The sequence below is a fragment of the Egretta garzetta genome, unplaced genomic scaffold, assembly GCF_000687185.1.
Source record: "Egretta garzetta isolate BGI_Z169 unplaced genomic scaffold, ASM68718v1 scaffold204, whole genome shotgun sequence".
In the NCBI taxonomy this organism is placed as follows: domain Eukaryota; kingdom Metazoa; phylum Chordata; class Aves; order Pelecaniformes; family Ardeidae; genus Egretta; species Egretta garzetta.
Window position 1 is genome coordinate 3,243,161 of NW_009259424.1, and position 9,064 is coordinate 3,252,224.

General features: G+C 38.1%; 1 protein-coding gene across 1 annotated transcript in view; it reads right to left on the bottom strand.

Moving 5' to 3' along the window:
- The window catches only part of CABCOCO1 (ciliary associated calcium binding coiled-coil 1), a 105,199-nt gene that overhangs the window by 31,819 nt on the left and 64,316 nt on the right, over window positions 1-9,064 (bottom strand). The window contains exons 6-7 of the mRNA XM_035892552.1: window positions 7,041-7,185; window positions 2,002-2,074 (exon numbers count right to left, since the gene is read on the bottom strand). Of these exons, the coding sequence (XP_035748445.1) occupies window positions 2,002-2,074; window positions 7,041-7,185 (218 nt within the window). The remainder of the gene's footprint in view (window positions 1-2,001; window positions 2,075-7,040; window positions 7,186-9,064) is intronic.

The window sequence follows — 9,064 nt, forward strand, 5'->3', positions numbered from 1 at the left end:
GCAGCAGTCAGGCTTTCAGCACAGATTTATCATCTACTTTCAGCACGCAGATTTCCCAGCCGATCTCCTGCCCCCTTCCGTTCCCTGAGCAGAGGCACTGCAGAGCACGCTCCTGCCACAGCCGTACACACCAAACCACATCGGCCCCGCTAACTGCTCAGGGTTTGAGCTGCTCATCTACAGGACTGCAAACATAGAAGGTAGTGCTCTCCTTTATGGATAAGTGTTTCTAAATCTGTTAGCGAAATTGTAGCAAAATACTTGAAGTCTAGGTTGGGTTCACCTTTCATCAAATTTTAACACATACAGCAAGTGCAAATAATGCCATGAATTTGTATGTGTAGCTTCAATGCCTTAAACTGTTACTTATTGAAGAACAATGTATCACCCTATCAAAATAAACTCTACAGGAATATAAGTATTGATTTTCTTGGGCATTGCAGTGTGGTTGGACAAATTAAAGACTCTCTGCCATGGAACTCAGAATACAAACAGATGGATTAAACTGAACTGGCGCATAGGTAAGAAATGGCTGTAGAAGAGTCATGGCTAAAAATTGTCACAAAGGTTTTTGTGACAGTTGTAATTGTAGATTGCCCGTGTTCCTTTGACGGATCGTCACAAAAGTACTTCCCAGAAACACATTTCTGCCATTCCCCAGTGGAGGTGGTACCTGCAGCAGAGGTGGTACCTGCAGCAGAGGTGGTACCCCTCAGCAGACAGACTGCGCAGAGCAACCACTCTTCTGTGGCTGGGATGGTGTACCCTGATCTCAGCCATCCAGAAATGGGTTTTGAGAAAACACAAAGACATTTCTTTTAAGCTACTTGACAGCTGATAAGATACATTACCCAAATTTACACACGGAATTACTTAATCAAAGCCTCATTAAAAATAATTTTACCAATTAGAAAGTGCTAACCAGCCATTGATCTGATTAGCTGGTATAAAACAACAACCCTAACACAGTAATGCTGAAGTCCCGCTCTATTTATGTAATGACATTTTTGTCACTGATTTCAGCACAGTTGGAATTTTAATCCACCTTACAAACGATGAGAATAATTTCCAAATATTTGCATCCATGTAGAGAAAAGTCCTACTTTTTTTATAATAAGGCTATTTAAAAGCAACACAGAAATAAATTATCGCACATCATTTACAGTCAAACCACCAGCTTAAAGAGTAAAGAAAATTTTCTAGAGCATTAATTTTAACTTCACTGTGTACTGATAAGCTAAAATATAAGTGCCATCAAAAATATTCCACTACTGCGCCTCTCTGAGCAACCAGTTGTCTCCTAATATAAATTATAAATGTAAATCTTTTTCAATGTATTGTAACATGTATCCTCAAAATGCAGTCAGGCTAAAGGAAGGTTTATTTGATGAACTGAATCTGTCCATTTGATTAAAGGCCACATCCTGCATCAATGCGTTTTCCTATGCATTTTTTCACATATACGTTAGAATACACGACAAAGTTTACAGTCAAGCCAATTCACTGTTATTAACAGAACGCTTTCAAAATGCTGACTTTCTAGCTAGCTTGTTCCTTTACAGTCAGTATAATTAACTGGTGGTGGCTACAGTAGGAATAAAACTCTGTACATACACATGCATACATACATATTAGGACTGTGGTCAGACTAGGCTTGGTACACAACCTTTTCTGATTTTGATTGCTGATTTTAAAATAGTCAGACTCATGCATTGCTAATTCAAATTACATGCATCAACTTATAAATACATACACAAAAGTGTTCCTGATTTAACACAACTAACGTCTTAACCAAGCAATGCATTTACACTTTTTTTGAAATCCAAAATTAATTTTGAATATGAGGATCAAGACATCTAACTTGTATTCTTTAATCAGCCATTTTACGTTAGTAATGCAGTAATGTTGACATGAAGTTGCTTTGAGCAATATAAAACATATGCCACGGTGCATTCATTAAATAACTCTGCATAATGAGTTCCATCTATATAAATGACTTACCTCATTACTTATCACAAATTCTTCTCTAGGACTGTGGAAGAGGTATTCATACAGTTTATAGTGTTTAAATAAGCTGAAAAACAAGAGAATACAATACTATTACAGCTGTAAATCTTTGGAAAGGTAACAATATTAAAAATTCTGTTAAACCAAGAGTTACTCTCCAACATGGAAATACTCCAAATTTTAAAAAGAAAAGGTTGTTTAACTTCAGGTACAATATGCAGAATATTTAATTTACAGGATTTACTATCAGATGGCCATAGAAAATGAAGTATGATACTTAAAAATACATCCACTTTGTCCTTATGAAATTGAACTCTGAGAAGACAAAGTTCTACTCTGAAAAAAGTAATTCCTGAAACACTTATCATCAGGATACTTATGCCTTTAGTATCAGCAATAGTGGACAAGAAGGAAACAAAGCGAAATCAACTTTTAGATTCTGGGCTGGGCTGCCAGTCCAGGGAGCAAGCTTCATCTTGGAACAACAAAACAATAAAGAATGGAAGCATTTATTCTCTCAAGGTCATGTTTCAAAATCAGCATAGTATTTCCTCACAGAAAAACTAAAAAACTAGATTGACACACTGGAGTTTTGTGTAGTACAACAAAAGTAACTTTAAGTAGCTAAAATATTTACCTTCCTTAAAATATACATGGCTTTCCTTTTCACATGTTTTAAATAATTTTCTGTGTTCCCTTTCCTAATGATCAATGATACGGCATTTGTTTAATCAAAGGTCTGGTTTGTCACAGTCCATCCGTTACAATTACTTGTTCTCTTAAAATCATGATACAGAACCTCTGGCTTCTGTCATGTCATTTTGACATATGATTTAAAACACAGCTCTGTGATTTCATAGCAAGTCCAGGTGAAGAATGATGCTGAGAGTTTCTCACACTCCTGCCTGATGTACCCACAAAAGATACAGCAATATTTGCAGGGAACATCTGTACCTGGTTCCTGTGCTTTCCAGCTAAGGACAGGACACGTTCTTAAGAGAGCCATCAACTGGGATGGCAATGCCTCTTTGCTTGGCCACATCTTGCAAGGCCACATCTGGAATTCTGAGGCCTGCTGTAAGGAGGACTTTGGACTCCAGAAGTCCCTTCCTACCCCAATGTTTCTATACATCTATGAAAGTACCTATTACACCCAACATATGCAATTATCTAGCTAATGCTAAAGACACTGCTACTGGCTGCAGGATGTCATGCAAATGCTATGAAAACGTGTTTACAACGCCAGTGCTGGCCGCACAACCCCGCACAGGCTGCTCTTTGCAACATGGTGCTGCCCGGGGCTCTGGGAGAGCCAGCCCCCGCCGGTGCCACCCCGGCTGGCCGGCCCACGGCGCTGAGGCATTGCTCCCACCCTGGCATGGCTGACAGAAGGGCTCGACCAGCCAGCTGCGTGCAAGGCCAGAGGCTGCTGCGGGGGGACGTAGGTGCCCAAAATACAGTCCTGGCTCTGGGAGGTAACGGGGAAGCCAGCTGTGGGAGGCGATGCTCCGTACAGACTATTTTAGCTGACTGTCCTTCCCTGAACCACCGCCAGTACTTACACACTGCCACGGGCCGCTGCCGCAGTACCAGAGGTTCCATGAAATACTGCAGACCAGGGATGATTCACGCTAATTTAAGCAGTGCTAAAGTGCCGACTAACGCACAGCAGTGGTTCCTCCAGGCCGTGAAAGCAGCTCAGAATTAGGAGACTGAAATGGGGGCACAGCCTGCCTCCCTCACACGACAACAGTACATCTTCCAGCAGTTAGTCAAACGCATCCGGGAAACTTTCAAATAAATTTTTACCCGAAGGGGCGCAGACGTTTTTGCACGTATGTACAGATGCATTTCCTAATTTGGTGAGAAGTATTATGGCAGCCTCACTGAACATTTGGCTCTTTAAGTGCCATATAAAAGTTTTATTCTACAGTTACATTTAATTCAGTCATTCAATTACTATTAGTTAAAAAACAAATTTGTTTACCAACTTGCATAAGAAATTTGACTACCATATATCACAAGTTCCCTTCCCCCAACCCCAAAGCACACAGACAATTAATTAAGTTGTTACAATATTTGCCATTTCATTTGCAGTACATTTTTATTGCAGCACTTCACCAAAGAATTCCTGCCATGTTTCAGTGGAGACATAGGAATTATGTTTAAATGGACTTCAGGACTTAATCTGGAGATGATTTACACCAGTTTATGAAAATATACATGTCCCCTCACATACACAGCTATTATTTGGTAAAATAGTAACAGGAATTATTTGAAAAAGACAACGAATATTTTATGAATATCAGAGACACACAAGAAGTAAGATATACATCTTTCAAACTGTGCTGGCAGAACTTAACATTTCAAATTCTTTCCTTTTATTTATTCCAGTGCCTTGGATACAGCACCTGAAAAATCAGCTTTTCCCCTTTCCCTCTAAATGTGTTATGACATTCTCTTTGGACTATGTTACAGGTACAGATAATTTATAATATTCCCCAAACTAGAAGCCGTTACTTTTGGCATTTCTGAATTTTATTTATTTATTTTTAAACAGAACTCTGTTCAACCTAGCATCCTTAATCCTACATCAAGGAAAGAATTCCTCCATTTAGTGCTCTTTAAATCAAATCACGTCAATTATACATCAGTATTTGCTCTGAAACAGCAGTGTAGTTTTCTTTCTTCTATCAGGCATTACATAAAATGCTTTTTTTTGTTTGTATTTGTTGTGAACAATTAAAAAATTCCATGCCAACATTTTTAGCAATTACACAAAAATCATTTTACTCATGCAAGGAAGGTTGTTAAGAGTAGACCCTCTTATGATGTCATATGAGAAGCTGAAGGTGATTAACAATGACATATTTCCCTAGCTCCACTGCTTCCTGAAAGAAAATGTCAGGAGCTATGCTGATGTGTGTTTGCCCAAGGAGACAAGATAAAAAGATGATAACTGTCACCTTCCACCAAACCTGAAGGTGTCATTATAGCTGCTGCACAGTTTGTGCCAATGTGGTTAAGCATTTGTCCCCATTTCCATTTGAAATCCCATGGGTTTATAGCTCATCTGTAAAAATGTGATCAGAACTAAAACATGTCATACTACCTTGAGTAGAAAAAAAAAAAAAAGTAGGCTTATCATTTAAAATTAAACAAAAAAAAAGTGAAGAACAAGAAAAAATGTTGAAGTAATACATTAATTTGAATTGTAATAAAACTCAGTCAATGTATTTCTGAGTTCATAAAGTTCAAAATACACCCACATAAGTCTGCTGATTCAATGCTTATTTAAAGAAAATCAAATGACTGAAATAACGGATTGTATAAACTAGGCACATATGACACACTTCAGTGTATGTGTATATATCCATGACCTTGAGACAGCACATACTTGTAATAAATTGAGCTGTTTGAACATACAACCACATATTTGGTGGCCAAAACACCATTCTGCGCAAAAGTCTTGTGGCTTGATTCTATTCCTGCCCAGTGAGTACTTTAGGGGGAATAGGATGGAGCACCTAATCTCTTGGATGAAGTTCTTGCAACTGTGAAGCAATTACTTCATGGACAAGATATCTTTCAATGGATAATTTACACAAGACCTATAGATATGCTATTTGGAAAGAACATTTGTTCTAAATAAATATACAAAAGGCACAGACAGGAAGGGAGAAGTAAAAGAAGTTCAGTGAGACATCTTAAATGCCAAGTTTCCTCTTAGTTTAGGGCTAGTACTTGGCAGGACATCGGTTTGCCTCGACTACAGAAATTTGAGATCTAAAGAGGTGTTCTCATTTCATATGGGAAGAACCTGAAGTTTTTTATATTCTCCATGAAAAAGAAACAAAAGGAAAAAACGAGAGAGCAGGAGAAACAGAAAAACTTTATTGCCCAGTTGTCAGAGAAATCACCTGCGATGGGTTTGAATCCCCAGTCTGAATCTGAGTACCCTAAACTGGAAGGCTATCAGCCATCCTAGTGTATTTGCCTGCCTTCAAGAGGAAATACTTTTCTGCATCCAAGAAAACACTCAGAAAAAAACCTCTTTGATGTCTTTACCTAGCAAAAGAACAGAATATTCCCAACAATTCTATGTATGTATCAGTCATGACCTTACTCGCTTTTTATGCCCATCTGCCACAAAATCTCTAACCTGGGGAAAATGGGCTGGAAGGTACAGATGTAGTACAGGGTATGAGCACATATTACAGTAGTATCTTTTTCATCTCTTTGCCCCCGAAAATCATGGGTGATACAACAGCTTGAGAACCATTCTGCCCATGGGGTACTGGAAACAGTGGTATAGAAGTACGGCCACTGTCCTAACAACAGCATTTCAGCGGAGAAATGTGTGTATACGTTACTGTATAGTTAAGGCTTTACAGGGAGAGGTGTGACTGGCTGCTATCAGAGCCTCCATTTTTTTCTCAGATAAATAACTGAATTACTGCTGTTTCCATCTCCTTCTGTGTCTGTTTAAAAGCTGAAACCTGTTATAAAACCTTTTCATGTAGATACTGAACTTCTGCTAACTTTGAAAAACAGCATTTTTGTGACTCATATATGACCGTAGCCTTAATTCTCTGAAGTACGTAACTTGAAACCACTTAAGAAGTCCACTACAGCTGTCAAGGCCAGACAAATACTTAATATTATAGATGAGACCTAGGATTTTGTTCAACTGGAATCTGAAAATAGAATGTTGTAACAGCAAACCAAGAATATTCTCTATACACTACTCTCCCCTTTTCCTTTTATTCCAGAAGGAAGCTTTTCAGCACAATCTTACATTTTGATAAACTTCCAGTCTAAACTTATTTCCTGGGCTTTGACATGTGAGGCCAGATCTTTACTGCCACTTGCATATTCTCTCTTCTTTTTAATGCTTTAAAGTTTGGTGTCTGCAGTATGTTGGCACAGTATGAACATATCCAATTAAATAATTGTAACTTATTTTATCAGCCAATTTCCCACCACATTAAATTATTCAAACAAGAAATAACGGATCCTGTGGAAATAAATACCTGATATTCAAGTAATCAATCACTGCTTTGGCTTGCTCAATGCTGAAGAAATTCAAATCACCACTTCTTTCTGAATCAGTTTCTCCTATTCCAGCCATTGCTTTTCCAAGTTCTTTTAAATTATCTCCTAAGGTCATATGTTTGTCTGCAAAGTAAACCCAAAGAACAAAACCTAAGTATCAAGATGACAGGGTGGGGTGGGTTTTTTGGCCCATTTTAATTATAAGACTTCTTGGAATTTAAGAAGTTACGTTATGAGCCATGCAGAAACTTAAAAAGCAGCAGCAGTCAAACATTTTTGTCTGTTGCCATTATCCTCGTCAATAAAATGTGCATTAAAATTCCATCACAAAATGACTGATCCACCTTCCTAATGTAAGGACCACAATAATGGGTGTTTAAAATACTACAGCTTGGCCTCTTAAGCAGAGATAACCACAGGCACAATAGTATGCAAACTGGAAATGCATAGTATGTTTATCTTTAAAATAAATTTACTACTGTTTATGTATTGTAAAAGATTGTTCTTCTGACCATGGCCCTTGCAATATAAACTAGTAATTCAGGAACAGATGTTAAAAAGGGGAACCAATTCTTTTTAAGTGCTTACAGTCATAATTGATTAAACATGAACATGCATAACACTCTGCATTTATCATCAAACTTGGAGACATTTTTGCACCCCCCCAAATAGATAATTACTTTACATTTTTACCCTGGAAATCAAAACCAAATGCCAAACCAGCCTTGGATTAAAATTTTAATTCCTTTTGTTAACTGTCTTGACAAAGAGGAAAACCTGAACTATATCACTGCCCACTGAACCGTTAAAAAGAAAGGATTCATCTTTATGATTCGTGTACTGTGTGTGCCATCTCTAGAACCATGGTGGATTTTTTAAAAAAAGTTTCTAACACAATTTACTTGTTCTTTTTAAATCTAAAAATCTAAAGTAGAAAATGGGGAAATAGCCACCAGTGGTGAAATAGATTTATTTTCCTTATTGTTTTAATTCTCTACTGATCTGCTCCTTGGTTCTTTGTACAGAAAACAAATTAAAAAACTTACAAGATTTTGGTCTTTATAGTTTTGCCCTTTAGTGGTACAGCAATCAAATCCCTGCAAATTTCACCTCTGTTTTCAGTAACAGAGGCAGCAGAATATAAATAACCGTAATGGAATAAACAAGAAAGAAATACAGAGAATGTGGAGGAAATGGAATGGAATAGAATAGAAGCCATGGGAAATGAGAAAGAGCAATAGAACCAGAAATATCACAGTTAGTAGGGATGCGAAGACACATAACAAGATCACGAGAAGTCACAGCACCCAGGCCCAGGTCTGTCGCCAGTGAGTCCGGATTTTCTCTTTCCTCTGCACAACCGATTTTCAGCCCCCAACTGCCTCTCTCGGGAAGGCTCTCACAGTACGTCTGCGAGGAAAGGAGCACTTTACCCTCAGCTTATAGAAGATGAACCAAATCACGTAAGTAAGTCAGCCTGGCTCCCAATCAACCAAAGCTTCCAGTTTCCAAACCTCAGTTTTCCTCTCTCATTTACCAGCCTTAAATGAGTTTCCACTACCCTCCTTCTCTAAATCCATTCTTCCTGCTCCATGCTATTCTTGCTATGATGGCCAAATCAGCTTAATTCTCTAGGCTGCTCGGGTCCAATGTAGGGAAGGGAAAGGAAATGGTCATTAATAGAGAAGACATTAGCATTTTGGTCTTAGTTGAAATGTTTGGTCTTGGATCTTGCACCAGCTGAGAACAGTAATTACAAGGAAATTAATCTCAGCCCTGGGCTACAGCATACTTTGCAAGATGGATTATTCAGGGAACTTGGCTGTGAAGAAAATATAAGAAGTCTCCTGTAAGCATTTACAAACTGCATTTTCGTTCCCTAAAAGCCATGTATCTTAGCCAAATCCGAATGGATTTCCACAGGACAGCAAAAAGCAAATTCACAACACTTGCTTGCCAAACATTATTTCTTTACTTCAAAGCATAGGGGTATTAGATCTGT